Raw genomic sequence first — 18,159 nt, 5'->3', positions numbered from 1 at the left:
AAGGAACTGGCAGAACAGACTGACAACACTATTCCTGATTGCGAGACAGTGCCATAGCGCTTTCAGTCTGTAACAGGGAGTGCGATTACTGATAGGATCTCCAGGTATAAAACTTTGCAACAAAAAATTATTTGGTCAGGAAAACTGTATACAGTTAGACAAAATACCAAACATGCTAAAAAATGGATTTAGAGTTTATATACACTTCAATTGTATATAGGTATTATGATAGTTACCATACATAAAAGATGACATTTTGGCAGAAATACATAAGAGGGCTGTGATGAGTATCAGATGACAGCCAGGTCTATCATCAGTTGCATCAATAGCTGACTGTTTTTAGTGTATTGGTCACTTATTGGGGATCCGTCAACTATATCGCTCACTGCGTTTATTAGTCAGAAAAGTAATCTCTCTCTAGGAAAATTTCTTTTATGTCAGTTAGCTTTAATTCTGCAACTTTTAAAGGTTATGCATTGCTCTAAAATAATGGTAATTTAGGTTTACTGGCCCTTTAAAACAGCGTGTGACAGTCATCACATTACCACACTAATTCAGCCAGACATTATAATGTCTTATAGAAAGCAAAGAGAAGACAAATGAGTCTGCAATCAACATCCATGAACTATGAACCTTCTCCCACTGCTTGCAATTTGAACAGAAGCTATAGGAGGCTATTCCGTTCCTGGTACTAAGCCAAGATTAATTTTGGATGGCCATAATGGTAGTGCTCTCAATTCTGATCTCCTGTGGTCACAACCATACACAAACCACAGCTCCGATTCTTTTAAGTGTGCTTCTATTTAACAGGCCGCAGTGAAATTTTGCCAAGAGGGAAAATAATGGGGCCTGGATGAGACCGCAATTACACAGATCTTGTTTCACATCAACTTCGCTAACAAATTGAAAGGCTTATTCTTGATGCTGGATACTAAACATCTGAAGTGCAATCTTTTCCAGGTTGTGTGTATTCCTAATATACTGGCTGGCACATCTTAAAGGTACACTGCCTTAAAATATTTTAAACACGTAAAAGTAAAAAACATAATCTATGTTCCTTAAATGTACGTCATATACCCATTATTCCCTTCCCTGTTGCGGACCTTCCGATTGATGAAATTCATTCACGTATTGACAGTTGGGTCCTGGGCTACGTGTCAGGAGTGCCAATAGCAGCTCCTGTAGAAAAAAAACCCTACAAACATTGGCTAATTGGGCCCAATTTGGACACTTTCACTTAGGGGTGTACTCACTTTTGTTGCCAGCGGTTTAGACATTAATGAATGCTGGTAGGTTAATTGGATCCTGTCTAAATTGTCCCTAGTATGTATGAATGTGAGTTAGGGACCTTAGATTGTAAGCTCCTTGAGGGTAGGGACTGATGTGAATGTACAATGTATATGTAAAGCGCTGCGTCAATTGACGGCGCTATATAAGTACCTTAAATAAATAAATAAATAATAAATTAATGGCTGTGTGTTGAGTTACTTTGAGGGGACAGCAAATTGACACTGTTATACAAGCTGTACACTCACTACTTTACATTGTAGCAAAGTGTAATTTCTTCAGTGTTGTCACAAGAAAGATATAATAAAATATTTACAAAAATGTGAGGGGTGTACTCACTTTTGCGAGATACTGTGTGTATATATATTTATATATATATATATATATATATATATATACACATATATATACACATGCGCACACACACAAACACTGGCCACTTTATTAGGTACACCTGGCTAGTACTGGGTTGGACCCCCTTCTGCCTTCAGAGCTGCCTTAATTCTTCATGGCATAGATTCAACAAGGTGTTGGAAACATCCTCAGAGATTTCGGTCCATAGTGACAGGATAGAATCATGCAGTTGCTGCAGATCTGTCGGCTGCACATCCATGGTACGAATCTCCCTTTCCACCACATCTGGTGACTGTGGAGGCCAGTGGAGTACAGTGACCTCATTGTCATGTTCAAGAACCCAGTGGTGATATGATTTGAGCTTTGTGACATGGTGCATTATCCTGCTGGAAGGAGCCATCAGAAGATGGGTACACTGTAGTCATAAAGGGATGGAAATGGTCAGCAACAATACGGTTGGCTGTGGCGTTTAAAAGATGCCTAATTGGTACTAAGGGTCCCAAATTGTGCCAAGAAAATATGCCCCACACCATTGAACCCCCACCACCAACTTTAACCATTGATACAAGGCAGTATAGATCCATGCTTTCAAGTTGTTTAAGCCAAATTCAGGCCCTGCCATCTGAATGTTGCAGCTGAAATCGAGACCTATCAGACCAGACAATTTTCTAGTCTTCTATTGTCCAATTTTGGTGATCCTGTGCGAATTGTAGCCTCAGTTTCCTGTTCTTAGCTGACAGGAGTGGCACATGGTGTGGTCTTCTGCTGCTGTAGCCCATCTGCTTCAAGGTTCGATGTGTCTTGCGTTCAGAGATGGTATTCTGCATACCTTTGTTGTAACGAGTGGTTATTTGAGTTACTGTTGCCTTTCTATCATTTCAAACCAGTCTGCCCATTCTCCTCTGACTTCTGATATCAACAAGGCAATTTCCTCCACACAACTGCCGCTCACTGGATATATTCTATTTTTCGGACCATTCATTGTAAACCCTAGAAATATTTGTTGCAGATTTTTTAAAGAATTTTTACTCTTCATTTTGGGTTGTGGATAGCAAGTGGAGTTAAAGTTATGACAGAGAACCACACGGTGTTAGTTGCTTTACTGGAGAGAGCTTTGTAAAAGTCTGCTGTGTCATCATAGGAGAGACAGTTTCTTTTCTCCCTTCTGAAGGGTCTTCATAACTGCATGGATCCAATAGGAGCAAAAGTAAGGGACAGATCCTGCACACTCTGCTCTGATTCTATGCAACATTCCTCACACCAGACAAAATCCCAATATCAACAATAGGTTTGTGCGCCAACATGTGCTTCTTAGATGTAGTAAGAATCTGATTTTCTTTCTCTGTTGGAGTATTGCCAGTTTAAATAATAAAATTGTGGATCGGGGTGGCAAGTTTTTTTTGCTAATATTAGATTATTCATTCTATTCCTATTAGTAGTATGTAAAAGCTGGTAGAATTTCCCAGAAGACTGCAAAGATTCCCCTTATAATCTGTAGAGGAGGGTCACTTTCATGTGTTAAATAACCAAGATACTCTTGTGCCATATAAAACAACTCAGTTTAAATATCTTGGTTCTGAGCAAAAGGCACAACAAATCTCTGTGTACTTACCACAAGTGTCCGCAAACAAAGTGTCCCTGCGGGAGCACGAGGATCTAAAGCAGCCACAAGGTCCCACACTTTAATTTTCCTGCAAGCCAAAGAGTAAGTTATAGATTGCTCACAACAGTAAGAGACAATGCAATAAAACGAGCTTTGTTTTTCACAAATAAAATGTTAAAGTAATAAACAATATGTAAGTAATGCAGTCAAAGCTATTTAATAAGGCAGCGCAAAGTGCAATGGTTTCAACTTATTGCAGCCACTGGAAAATAAAATCAGATGGGATCTTGCATTAAAGTTAACCTGTCAGCAATTAAACTCTTAAGATGCGGATGCACTTATATCTTTTTATTGCATATACATCACTGTTGATACACTTAGTTATTTGTTGCAACACTCCCCATCATCCACCCCTTATTTATTTTCATTTATTATCATACACCTGACATCACATTCCTTTTCATTTCTTCACATTTAACCTCATCTGTATCTCTCTTCATTTACTTTTCCTCCTAGAGCCCGACATGTCTCCCATGGGTTTGCCTCTTCTTTGGGGGTGTGTCGTGGTTGTCTGGCCCACTTCCCGGCTGCTCTTGTCCATGGCTCCCTCACTGGTTTCCCCTTGGGTTTCTGGGGGGAGGGGGGTTTGCCCCTGCCTCAACACCGGGTGAGACGGCTCTCTCAGAGCCATCATCCCAATCCATCTATATATATATATATATATCTATATATATATATCTATATATATATAGATATATATATATAGATATATATAGATATATCTATATATATCTATATATATATATAGATATATCTATATATATCTATATATATCTATATATATATATATATATATATATGGGCTACACCACAGGTAACATATAAGGTCTCAGTTCCCTCTTGTAGAGTACATGGTACACCCTTTTAGATCTGATTTATTTATTTAACTTTTTTTCCATCTTACCCTATAGCCAAAGTTTATGCTCATCCTACTCCTGATGATTGGCTGGTTAACGTCATGAAACGCGTCGAGTTTTGACTCAAGGATGCCAAGCTTGTTTTAAAATGATGAATTCTGTTAATTTTATTGAATGTTTACATCTATCATGACGATTATAATTATTGGACCTGTATTTGTATTTAATTAATCCTTTGCTTGTACCAATCATGTTTATTAATTATTAACATTAAATGTGTCAATATGATTACGATTATTATTTATTATGTTCCTCTTTGTGGAGATCATGTATTATATATCATTTATATGATACGTCATATATCATACTGTGTATTGTATCTTTTAATTGCTTGGAGCTATGACTGTAAACCTATAATCCCACGGTTACATGTTGTTCCCATTGGGCACTGTGACATGTAGCCTGTTAACTAGACTAGTTACCCTTTATTTCATCATGCACATACACATGCCTCAAGAGTAAAAGCCATGTCTAAGAATCCGCATTTTGTTCATTTTCCCTTGTTTGTCCCTATGATCCCAATTTCAGCAATGTCAATAAGGTGAATATGAATATGCTTTCATTATTTCACACTATCTTACATTTTCCTGTGCTTTTAATCCCTCTTTTCTTTTTTTCCCCACAGATCTTTTAGTATGCTGATTGAAAGATCAAATGAGACATGTAATTTTAAGGGTGCTGTAAGGAGCACCAATTTGGAATCATTGGTTTGTACACGGGCTGTAATGGCCATGATCCTTTAGTAGTCTAATGTAACATGCCTCCCATTACTGACAGCCTACTAAAGCACATTCTAGTCTTGAGCAGCTCCTATTTTATGTTCACAGTCTCTGACAGCTTTCTGTAACATTACACTTTTTAAATATTATCTGCACCCCTTTGGTGATGTCACCGGAGCATCCCTATAGTAAGTTGACTGCAACTGCACTAGACAGTCAATCAACAGATCCATATATGACATCACCAGCTCTTGTGGCATTTGCCAGATTACCAATGATATCTTAAAGGATAAGTTCACCTTTAAAAAAATAAAAGCACATTTTTGCAGGTAAAAAAAAGTGCATTTAATATTATATTTTTTTTCACTTGGAGCCGGGAAAGCATCACACCCGCTATCAGCAGATAGCAACTTGTCAGTGCATCTGTCTACTCATACCTCGTATGGGCGGGCAGATACACACGGACAGGAAGAAACAATGAACTACCAGAACTAGGGTTGTCCCGATACCGATACTAGTATTGGTATCGACACCGATACCGAGCATTTGCCTGAGTACTTGTACTTGGGCAAATGCTCCTGATGCTTCACCCGATACCTGTACAGTCAGCAGTGATCGGTGAGTGGGGGAGTTACAAGCTTCTCCCCTAGCGGCTTTCAGCTGCTTTAGTGAAATTTATACAGCGGTGATCGGTGCTTGTAACTCTCCCACACACGATCACCGCTGACTGTCACCGCATCCTCCTCCATGCCGTTCTGCTGTCCCCCTCTGTTCTTCCTCCATGCCTCCTCCGTTCTGCCCCTCCATTCTGCTGCCGTCCCCCTCCGTTCTGCTGCCGTCCCCCTCCGTTCTGCTGCCATCCCCCTCCGTTCTGCTGTCCCTCTCCATGTACTCTTCCTTTTCTGTATGGACAGAGTCAACTGAAACATTGTAACCTCCTGTGATTACAATGTTTGAGTTTATGAATGGAGAGGAGCCGCTGTCTTCTCTCCATTCATTTTCAGTGCAGCTGAGGCTGCAGAGAAAGGGACTGGGAAATCTCTATCCTCGGTCTCTTTCTCTGTCTCAAGGGGGAGATATCAGGGGTCTGTTAAGACCCCTGATATCTCACCAAAGCTCCCCAACAGGGCTGATTAAAAAAAAAAAACAAAAAAAAACCAAAAAAACAAAAAAACACATATTGCAATAAATAATAAAAAAAAATATTATTGTAAAAAATAATAAAAATGTAAACAAAAAACACACAGACACCATCCACCCCCTAAAAAAAAAAAGAAAAAAAAAAAAAGAAAAAAAAAGAAAGCATTGTTAAAAAAACAAACAAAACAAAAAAAACACTGTCACGTGACATTAAAAAAAAGTATCAGTAATAGGTATCGGCGAGTACATGAAAAAAAGTATCGGTACTTGTACTCGGTCCTAAAAAAGTGGTATCGGGACAACCCTAACCAGAATGCTCATCAGTGCTGTGGTAGTTCATTGAGAACTAGAAGCTGACAGCTGCAAAGGCTGTCGGGACTTGTAGTTTCCCATTCACAGAGGACTGTGAATGAATGATGTGGTTAGGAGGGCAGAGCCCCGTGCGGCCACGTTATTTTCAAATAGTGAGAGTGGGCACCCCAAGAAGATGCCTGCCCACTGTCACTGGGGAGAGGGGAGGCCACAGCTGCTTGAGCATGTTATATGTTCCACCCTAAACATGTGTGGAACATGTATCATGTTGCAAAAGGTGAACTTATTTAAAGAAGAACTCCGGAATGTTTTTTATTTTCCAATTCAGTGGGGCTGTGCCCGCACTGCATGGGTTAACTGCTTGTTTTTGTCTAGGGCAGGAATCTCCAATCTATGGCCCTCCAGCTGTTGCAAAACTACATGTCACATGAGGCATTGTAAAACTCTGACATTCACAGACATGACTAGGCATGATGGGATTTGAAGATCCTGAACAAGTGGAGGGCCATAGTTTGGAGACCCCTGGTCTAGGGGACCGTGCAGCAGAGATATACTTATTTAATCTGCCGACCGCAAGACCGGTCCCCGCTGCTCCCGCCCCCCGCATGCTGGCAGTCTTGTGAATCGACTTTTTCTGACACCATCACGTCCATAGACCAGATCTGGACGTGAGGATGGCAGAAACAGAAACAGTCCACCTCAGGATCGAAGCACCAGGTAAGTACAGCTTTCCCTTGCTCCCCTAGACAAAACGAGCAATTAACCCATGCAGTGTGGGCAGAGCCCCACTGCAGGAGAGAATAAAACATTTTAATGGAGTTCTGCTTTAAGGAATAAAAAAAGGCATGACGCATCACAAGTCAACTTCAATCTATAAACTGGGTAAGGAATTTTTAAACATGGTAAGATGACAGCTCCATTTTGCGTGTCTCTGCAGTTCTCTGTACATTACATACCCACTCATATGATACAGTGCCTTGCAAAAGTATTCACCCCCCTTGGCTTTTTACCTATTTTGTTACATTACAGCCTTTAGTTCAATGTTTTTTTAATCTGAATTATATGTGATGATTCAGAACACAATAGTCTAAGTTGGTGAAGTAAAATTCAGAAGTCACATAATTAGTGAAATGACGTCCACCTGTGTGCAATCTAAGTGTCACATGATCTGTCATTACATATACACACCTTTTTGAAAGGCCTCAGAGGCTGCAACACCTAAGCAAGAGGCACCACTAACCAAACACTACCATGAAGACCAAGGAACTCTCCAAACAAGTAAGGGACAATGTTGTTGAGAAGTACAAGTCAAGGTTAGGTTATAAAAAAATATCCAAATCTTTGATGATCCCTAGGAGCACCATCAAATCTATCATAACCAAATAGAAAGAACATGGCACACCTGCCAAGAGATGGCCGCACACCAAAACTCACGGACCGGACAAGGAGGGCATTAATCAGAGAGGCAGTACAGAGACCTAAGGTAACCCTGGAGGAGCTGCAGAGTTCCACAGCAGAGACTGGAGTATCTGTACATAGGATGACAATAAGCCATACGCTCCATAGAGTTGGGCTTTATGGCAGAGTGGCCAGAAGAAAGCCATTACTTTCAGCAAAAAACAAAATGGTACGTTTTGAGTTTGTAAAAAGGCATATTGGAGACTCCCAAAATGTATGGAAGAAGGTGCTCTGGTCTGATGAGACTAAAATTGAACTTTTTGGCCATCAAAGAAAATGCTGTCTGGCGCAAACCCAACACATCACCCAAAGAACACCATCCCCACAGTGAAACATGGTGGTGGCAGCATCATGCTGTGGGGATGTTTTTCAGCAGTCGGGACTGGGAGACTGCTCAGAGTTGAGGGAAAGATGGATGGTGCAAAATACAGGGATATTCTTGAGCAAAACCTGTACCATTCTGTGTGTGATTTGAGGCTAGGACAGGGGTTCACCTTCCAACAGGACAATGACCCCAAACACACTGCTAAAGCAACACTTGAGTGGTTTAAGGGGGACCATATAAATGTGTTGGCATGGCCTAGTCAAAGCCCAGACCTCAATCCAATAGAAAATCTGTGTTCAGACTTAAAGATTGCTGTTCACAAGCGCAAACCATCCAACTTGAAGGAGCTGGAGCAGTTTTGCAAGGAGGAATAGGCAAAAATTCCAGTGGTAAGATGTGGCAAGCTCATAGAGACTTATCCAAAGCGACTTGGAGCTGTGATAGCCGCAAAAGGTGGCTCTATTGACTTTAAGGGGAGGGGGTGAATAGTTATGCACATTGATTTTTTGTGTTATTTTGTCCTATTTCTTGTTTGCTTCACAATAAAAAAAAAAAATCTTCAAAGTTGTGGGCATGTTCTGTAAATTAAATGATGCAAATCCTCAAACAATCCATGTTAATTTCAGGCTGTGAGGCAACAAAACACGGAAAATGGCAAGAAGGGTGAATACTTTTGCAAGGCACTGTAGGTCTGTGAAACATGCCATTGAACCCAAATGCCTGATATCCTGGACCCTCAACTGAGTATCAACTGACCCAGAAAACTTGGTGTGTGCACAATAGCAGCAGTGTTTGTCATGTGCAAGGGTGTAACAAGCGGTGTTCACAAAGAGTCATGTGATGAAACATGAGCGAGCACTGCTGTCAAATAACTGATGCTAATTAGAGCAGGGCCTTCAATAACGAAGCCCCGTGGTGAACAGATCAGGAGTATATTTTGATAAATGCTCTGGCTAATGAAACATGCCTCAGCTTCCTTACAACCGGAAGAAAAATAAGAATATTTTTGCCACGCAATTTTAAAATTAAGCAAGACAAATAGCTTGAGAACAGGTGATGTTAATTAATGGAGAATTTAATGGCACCTGCTTTAGAAACAACATATCCTTTGTATTCTAATTGCTATGAAAAGAATCTTTCATATTAAACTTTTCCCAGCATTGCTTTGCTTACTTAGAAAAGCAATTCATGTTCTTAATGGGCAACCTGACCCAAAGAGCCAAATATTCAGATGAGACTGGAATATAGAAACGTCTTTACCTGTTGAGATTTGTACAAAGCACTCTTTCCATTCTTATGCTTTGCAAGGCATAAGGAGGGTGACAACATTTTTTAGAACCTGCCATTCTGCTGTCCTTCCTATTAGGTCCACATGAAAGCTTTGTTGAACTGGTGATGCCACACTGGATCTCTCTTTTGTTATGTTCTTAGTGGGGAGGTATTCAAGAGTTTAAAATGCAAAACTCCAGTAAGGAAAGGTTTATTTATAGCTTTGGAATAATGTTACATAGCTGACCACTTCATCAGATCAGGCAGCATAATTTAATAAGGTGACTTGGCGTTTTTATTGTACTGAAGAAAACTTTTATTTACTTTTCCATTTTAATCTTCCTTGAGCTCCTCTGTACTAGGACCATTATAAAGGGCCTTGGACCCTCAACAGGGCAAGGTATATTCTAGATACTGATACATCGCATTTAAGCTGGCAACATATCAGTAAAATGTTGTGGAAATTATAAAAAAAAAAAAAAAATCAGTGCATTTCATCTTGCCGTCATTGAGTCAGTTAACCACTTGCAGACCACCCACCGTACATATACTGCAACAGGGTGGCCACCCTGTGCCAGATCACGTACCCACTTCCGGGTCTGGGGCGCGCCGCCGGCGACCCGTTCCCACTGTGATCACACACAGTGGGATCCCAGCGGCAGGTACTGCAGACTCGATGTCTGCAGGCACTTGCCGATCACACGGTACACAGGCAGAACGACAATCTGCCTTGTTAACATAAGATCAACAGTTTCTGTCATGGGGAAGGTATTGATCCTGTGTTCCTGCAAAGCAGGAACACAGATCTTTGCCTTCCCCTAGTCAAATCACCTCCCACACAGTGAATACAATGAACCCTTTGATCTCCTCTGATGTTAAAACCCCTCCCAGCCAGTGTTATTAGTACATAGACCGTGCATATTTTTTTAGCACTGATCGCTGGCCCCCAAAAAGTATCAAAAGTGTCAGTTAGGTGTCTGATTTGTCCGCCGTAATATCACAGTCCCACCATAAGTTCTTGATTGCCACCATTACTAGTAAAAAAATAAAAATATCCCATAGTTTGTAGACGCTATAACTTTTGCGCAAACCAATCAATATACGCTTGTTTGGATTTTTTTTTACCAAAAACATGTAGCAGAATACATAATGGCTTAAATTTATGAAGAAATTAGATTTTTAAACATTTTCTGGATATGTTTTATAGCAGAAAGAAAAAAAATTTGTTTTTTTTTCCCCAAATTGTCAGTCTTTTTTGTTTATAGTGCAAAAAGTAAAAACCACATAAGTGATCAAATACCACCAAAAGAAAGCTCTCTCTTTGGGAAAACAAAGGACAAAAATGTAATCTGGGTACATTACACGACCGTGCAATTGTCAGATAAAGCAATGCAGTGCTGTATCTCAAAAAATGGGCTGGTCATGAAGGGGGGTAAGTCTTCCGGAGGTCAAGTGGTAAAATTCATTTGAATGCCCTTAAACCTGTACTCCAACTTTCTTATCACTAGAACTAGATGGAATGATCGATCCCAGCACAGATCATTCCTCTGTACCATGTTGCTTTGTTGTCTGTGGATCCCCTGATATTTTGGGTTTAGTTGCAGCTTTGTAGATTTATAGACTCTCTCCCTTCCACAGCCACTTCCTGCAGCAACTAGAGTCTATAACACTCCCCTTTGTAGACTTTCAGACTTCCTTCACAGCTCTGATTGTGGGTGGGATGGAATACATCCTAATTAGCATTCAATCCCACCCAGTCACACCTACAGGAAGAGTCCAAACCTCCCACCTCAAAGAATTATTCAAGGAGGAAACCCCTTTATACACAACCTGTTCTGAAATCTAGCTGTGCTGCTGCTGGGCAGGATTTAATTCTAATGCATTTAATTCTGTCCAGCAGCAGTACAACTAGCTTTCAGAATAGGCTGTGTATGAAGGTGTTTCCTTCTTGAATTCCGGTAAATATGCCGACCAGTGTGAACAGGGTGAGTCCCACTCCTCAGATCCGCCCTCCCAGAGCCCTGTTCTCTGTAAAGTGATTCATTTACATCTGAAGGAAACACCTTCATAATAACCTCCCATAGCCCTTCTGTCTTGCAGTAAGCTGCTATTCTTTGGCATGCTGCAAGACAGGAATGACACAGGAGAACTTATGGCACATTTACACCTTTCACCCAGGACGGCACTCCTGCTAGGCGAACTAGGCAGCCGCCTAGGGCGCACTGCTACCTAGGGGGCGCAGCCATGGTCACTGACTTCCCCTCCAGTCTGGGGAACATGAGGGGCTGAAGAATGTCTGGTGGGCACAGCTGAGGAGGCGGAGGACAGTGGGGAGCCAGACGAGGCGGGCACAGCTGAGGAGGCAGAGGATAGTGGGGAGCCAGACGAGGTGGGTACAGCTGAGGAGGCGGAATACATTGGGGAGCTGGATGAGGTGGGCACAGCTGAGGAGGCAGGCGCCATCAGGTCTCCGGACTTAGGCGAAACTATCTTGCCCGGTGAGTCTGTTCTGTCTGACCCTGTTGTAGTGACCGCTCCCTGGGCAAGACTAATGTTCCCCTGCCGGACCTTGTTAGTCTTGCCTAGGGCATAAAAAAATAGTCAAGCAGCGGCACCTGCTTTCACCACCCACGCGAAGGCCCAAAAACACCCACAGAAACCCTAGGACCCAACCACATCAACTGCCAGAACTGGTACAAGTGACTTCTATATCCCACCCTGAAAATACAGAGGCTCAAAGGATCAAGGAAGATGTAGTATCAGGACTGGCAAAGGAAGGAAGCAGAAAGTCAGATCACTTAGAAATTCTGCCAGGGGTAGGAGTGACATCACAGAAACCTGCTGTATACAGCTAAAGGAGGTACCAGGATAAAGAAAAAGAAGGGCACTTCTGCATAGCTGTGTCTGACCAGAGAGAATGTCCCCACTAGGACAGGTGTCTTATTGGCTGATGGGCGTCTGTATAGCGCACTGAAGCAGCACTTCAAGAGGAAAGCAACAACTCTAAAAGAAACAGGATAAAAAAGAAGGTGCCTCCTCTAAGTGCAGCAACATTAAGACTTAATTAGCCAAAAGGTAGAAAAACACTTACTAGAGGTAGACGTTAAAAAGCTCATGGGACGTGTAAAGGAGTCCAACAGTGGGGGTAGTCCTGTGATGGTCAGGTCCGCGGCAGGATGTTAATCCCAGCTGCCAGCAGAGGGAAACCGCGTGACAGGAGACCAGTGGAAAGACAGAGGTGTTGTAGTAAACCAGCATGGAATGCTGGACTTGGGGATGACGTCACCTGAAGTGCCCACCCGGGACCAAGTGCGTTCGGCATGAAGGAGCCTATCAGATGCTCTGAAACACGTCCCACCTAATAGACGTCACTTCCGGCCCGTGTGTTCCACGCTGGTCCCGGGCGCACTTCCAGTGAGGTCATCTACGAGTCCAGCGCTCCATGCTGGTTTACTACAACACAGCTTATCCTTCCACTGGTCTCCTGTCATGCGGTTTGCCTCTGCTGTACAGCCGGGATTAACAACATCCTGCCGCAGACCTGACCATGACAGAACTACCCCCACTGCTGGACTCCTTTACACATATGATGAGCTTTTTAACATCTACCTCTAGTAAGTGTTTTTCTATCTTTTGGCTAATAAAGTTTTAATGCTGCTGCACTTAGAGGCGTCTTTTTTTTCCCCAGCTAATAGAGGTAAGTTACACATAAATCGACAGTGGGGTTGGGATTCATTTACATGCATCTGGTGTTTTTGGGAGGAAAAGCTGCAATTCTTCTATTAATGGAATCCCAAACTGAACGAAAAACACATTCACAGTTAAAAAAAAAATTTGCAGGTGCAGGGAAAAAGTTTCTAACATTACAGTCGAAAACAATCGTGCGGTTATTATTGCCTTAATTGAGGCAACAGTAATTGACCATCAGCTCTACATATTGGCACCTCACCCTTGGAAAAGAATACTACTAATCTCTCTCCCCTATACAGTCCCCACTTTAGATTACATATCATATAATTTGTTGCATGGCCACTTAGTATAAAAACAGATGTCATGTAACTATGACAGCTAAAAAGAAATATGTTCTCTTGGAAAATACTGGAAAGTTGATAAATATTACCCTAGCTCTTCGTTAAGGAACCTAAAAGATAAAGATTTGCAGCGCTAATTCCAAAGACTGTTACAAGGCAACACTTAAAGGTTGCATGGCTTGCAAATATTGTGCAATGTATAGCACGCTTAGAGCCATGCTAGTCCCTAGTGAACTCTGTGCTTATGTGCTATGTAATTTAATAGCGTTGGAGCAATTGTGTGCACTAGTGATCCTGTCGTGGTGGCAACTCCCTAGCATCCAGATTGGTAGGAGTAGAGAGAACACTCACAAAGCTCCTACAACTCCTATATGCCCCTCAGTCACTGCCACTGTTCTGTCAAAATAACCAACTCCTTGAAATCTCCAATTACGTCACTTCCGGTGATTCTCTAGCAGCAGCTTTCGATGAGTTGGCGCTACTGGGCGTGCACCCGACAGAACAACAGAAACCTTGTTGGATCTTCAAATAGCCGCAGTGCGCATGCGCAAGGTACGTCACTAACCTTTTTTGAAAACTCGTAGAGTTTGATTAATTTTTTGAAACTCGTTAATTGGAAGATCCAACAGGGTTTCTGTTATTCTGTCGGTTGCACGCGCGCAGGGCAGTGGAGCCATCTCGTCGAAATCTGCTGCTGGCGCTTCAAAGGAAGTGACGTAAATGGAGATTGACCAGTTGGCTATTTTGAAAGAACACCACCTCATTGAGGAGTGAGATACTGCAGCAAGGGAGAGATGCCATAGAAGCAAGCAGGAGTTTTACAGCTGTTATCCAAGGACTGCTAGACATCTGTGATATGAGAACGAAGCCCATAAACAGCTTACAACAGCCTCTACTATATGCATAGATATTGTTAAAACAGCAAGCAGAATGATATGATTAACTTTAACTAGATAGCAAATAATAATACTACAATCCATCCATACAATACATAATAAGTATCTATAGCTTTATATAGATGTGGAATCTTTAACAGAAATGCTTATGACTATTATAATCTTCTTTATGTGTTGAAACTTGTGGATACAAAAGTCCTTTTATCAAAATGTCCCTTCAATACCGGTGCAATATCTTAAAGTGGTTGTAAATCATTGCATATACTCAGTGAAGGGAACAGCCTCAGATGATACACAGAGATGAAACAAATCCTCCTACAAAAGTTTTTCTTGTATATCTGCAGTAGTCTCTTGTCTACATCCCTTCAAAAGAGCACAATTGTGATAAAATCCTTCTGCAATTGTGAGGAGTACAGAGGAGGGAGTAGAGAGCTGCAGTTAGAGCTCTTATACACTGTGTGAGAGCCCCCCCACATAGGCAGAGGAATGAAGTAACATGCAGAGATGTATTCTGAATAGACAAGCTATGTGCTGAGCTCCCTCCCATGTTGGGAAAACTTGTCAGAAGTGACTCATGCTGATAACAGAGCAACAAAGCACCAGAGAGAAACAACAGTTAGAGCTTTGGAAAGAGACAAGTAAACACTACAGATATTCAGTATATGCTTTGTTCAAATTTTATGACTGGGGTTTACAACCACTTTAACCACTTGCTTACTGGGCAGTGGTGTATTTAGGTTTTGTGCTGCCCTAGGCCTGACTAAACTCAGGCACCCCCTAAATTAAATACGACCCACCCTTCCTGTCAAGGCCACACCCCTTCCTATTTAAGACATGCCCTGTCATCTGTAAACCACACCCCTTCCTCTTTCAATTGATGGGCACAGTGGCTGCGTTCGATGGCACAGTGGCAGCGTTTGATGGGCACAGTGGCTGGGTTGATGGGCACAGTGGCTGGGTTGATGGGCACAGTGGCGGCAATTGATGGGCACACTGGTGGCAATTGATGGGCACAGTTGCTGTGTTTCTAAAGCTGCCTGGGTATATAATTTTTTAAATTGGTCCTGACTCCTGGCTTGCTTTTTCAATCCATCTATATATTCTATAGATCAGGCATGTCCAAAGTCCGGCCCGCGGGCCAATCGCGGCCCGCGGACCGGTTTCGGACGGCCCGCCTGGTAATTTTGACATATATATCTTTTGTGGCCCCCAACGAATCCCCGAGCGCCGGGGGCCATAAAAGATAGATATGCTGGCTGCCTTGGAGGGGGCGGGACAAGCGCCGTACAGGATACAGGAGAATTTCCTGTTTACACGGCGTCCTGTGTAAAAGGAAGTCCCGTCTCCTGCGCTGCCATTGGACAATTGTTTTGTCCATCATAGGAGGCGGGACTTTCAATTAAAGAGGCCGCCGTGTAAACAGGAATTTCTCCTGTATATCTGTTGGCGCTCGTCCCGCCCCCTCCCTGTCTCCTTCAAGGCTGCAGATGGACATGAATCAGGCTGCACTGACAGCAATGGTGAGTCTGCATTCATGTCAATGTGGTGGGGGCTGCCGTATTTATGTCAATGTGGTGGGGGCTGCATTCATGTCAATGTGGTGGGGGCTGCATTCATGTCAATGTGGGGGCTGCATTCATGTCAATACGGTGGGGGCTGCATTCATGTCAATACGGTGGGGGCTGCATTCATGTCAATACGGTGGGGGCTGCATTCATGTCAATACGGTGGGGGCTGCATTCATGTCAATACGGTGGGGGCTGCATTCATGTCAATACGGTGGGGGCTGCATTCATGTCAATACGGTGGGGGCTGCATTCATGTCAATACGGTGGGGGCTGCATTCATGTCAATACGGTGGGGGCTGCATTCATGTCAATACGGTGGGGGCTGCATTCATGTCAATACGGTGGGGGCTGCATTCATGTCAATACGGTGGGGGCTGCATTCATGTCAATGTGGTGGGGGCTGCATTCATGTCAATACGGTGGGGGCTGCATTCATGTCAATACGGTGGGGGCTGCATTCATGTGAATGTGGTGGGGGCTGCATTCATGTGAATGTGGTGGGGGCTGCATTCATGTGAATGTGGTGGGGGCTGCATTCATGTCAATACGGTGGGGGCTGCATTCATGTCAATACGGTGGGGGCTGCATTCATGTCAATACGGTGGGGGCTGCATTCATGTCAATACGGTGGGGGCTGCATTCATGTCAATACGGTGGGGGCTGCATTCATGTTAATGTGGTGGGGGCTGCATTCATGTCAATACGGTGGGGGCTGCATTCATGTCAATACGGTGGGGGCTGCATTCATGTCAATACGGTGGGGGCTGCATTCATGTCAATACAGTGGGGGCCACATTCATGGCAATGGAGTGGGGGCCGCAGATGGGCACTGATTAGGCTGCATTGATGGGCACTGACCCTTATTTTGCTTCACAGTTCTTTATTTAAAATTTAAGATTTTTTTTCCTGAAACTTCATTTTTAAAGTGAAGGTGCATGTTATAAGCAGATTAAATCCGGTATATCCAAATAACACGCCCAAGCTCATCTATTCACCACACACAGCACAAAGGCAAGAGAATTCTTGTTGGGCCGTGTATTAGTGCTCGGATGGACACACTTAGACCAAATTTTAATGGTTTAAGAATGTCAGGCAAAATGGTCGGCCCTCAAGCATGTTCTATTCATCAAATCTGGCCCTCTTGGAAAAAAGATTGGACACCCCTGCTATAGATGGATTGAAACAGTGAGCCAGGAGTCAGGACCAATTTAAAAACTTAAATACCCAGGCAGCTTTAGTATATATCTATTCGCTCTCATCAATTTGTACCTGAGGGTTCCTGCAGCCGCCATCCTCCTCCTCTCTCTCTCGCTCCTCCTCCTCTGGTAACAGAGAGACCCATCCCGACTCCCGCCCCGTGCTGGAGAGTGTGCAATGATGCCGCACGGAGGTGTGTAGGTGGAGCATTAGGCTCTGCCTCCGCCTGTTAAGTTATGTCCAGTGCACCAGGTATGGCCATTGGCGAGTGACACTGAGTCAGTCATGGTCCGTTTTATGGGGGCGGCAGTCGCTCCCCCCCCCCAGCCAAGTATGCGTCCATACTGCTAGTGCTGAGTGCCGATATATAGCAAGGCAAGCTGGCCGCGGGAGGCTATAACTGAGCGGGACGTGGGGAGGAGGGGTCGGGGGGGGGGGTTTGTGCGGGGGGGCACTTAAACCCCCCTCCTGACCAGACCAGTTTTCAGCTTTCAGTGCTCTCACACTTTGAATGACAATTACTCATTCATGTAATACTGTACCCAAATGAGTTTTTTGTCCTTTTTTCATACAAATTGAGATTTCTTTTGGTGGTATTTGATCACCTCTGGGTTTTTTATTTTTTGCGCTATAAATGAAAATTTTGAAAAAAAAAACGCATTTTTCTTTGTTTCTGTGATAAAATTTTGCTGATTATTAATTTTTTTTCATAAATTTTGGCCACAATTTATACTGCTACATATCTTTGGTAAAAATAATCAAAATTAGTGGATGTTATTTGGTCTTTGTGAAAGTTAGAGAGTCTACAAGCTGTGGTGCAAATCATAAAAAATTGATCACACCTGATGTACTGGTGGCCTCATTTCTTGCGCCCCTAACAAGCCAGGAAAGTACAAATACCCCCCAAATGACCCCTTTTTTGAAAGTAGACATTCCAAGGTATTTAGTAAGATGCATGGTGAGGTTTTTGATGTTGTCATTTTTTCCCACAATTCTTTACACTGAGATGGCACTGATACGTGG

General features: G+C 42.8%; 1 protein-coding gene across 4 annotated transcripts in view; it reads right to left on the bottom strand.

The window, feature by feature from the left end:
- BTRC (beta-transducin repeat containing E3 ubiquitin protein ligase) overlaps nucleotides 1-18,159 on the bottom strand; it is a 324,424-nt gene that overhangs the window by 10,405 nt on the left and 295,860 nt on the right. For all 4 annotated transcript variants that reach the window (XM_073596174.1, XM_073596175.1, XM_073596177.1 and 1 more), the window contains one exon: nucleotides 3,254-3,332. In XM_073596174.1, the coding sequence (XP_073452275.1) occupies nucleotides 3,254-3,332 (79 nt within the window). The remainder of the gene's footprint in view (nucleotides 1-3,253; nucleotides 3,333-18,159) is intronic.

Source organism: Aquarana catesbeiana, linkage group LG08, assembly GCF_042186555.1.
Source record: "Aquarana catesbeiana isolate 2022-GZ linkage group LG08, ASM4218655v1, whole genome shotgun sequence".
Lineage (NCBI taxonomy): Eukaryota > Metazoa > Chordata > Amphibia > Anura > Ranidae > Aquarana > Aquarana catesbeiana.
This window is presented reverse-complemented; position numbering and strand designations above follow the sequence as displayed.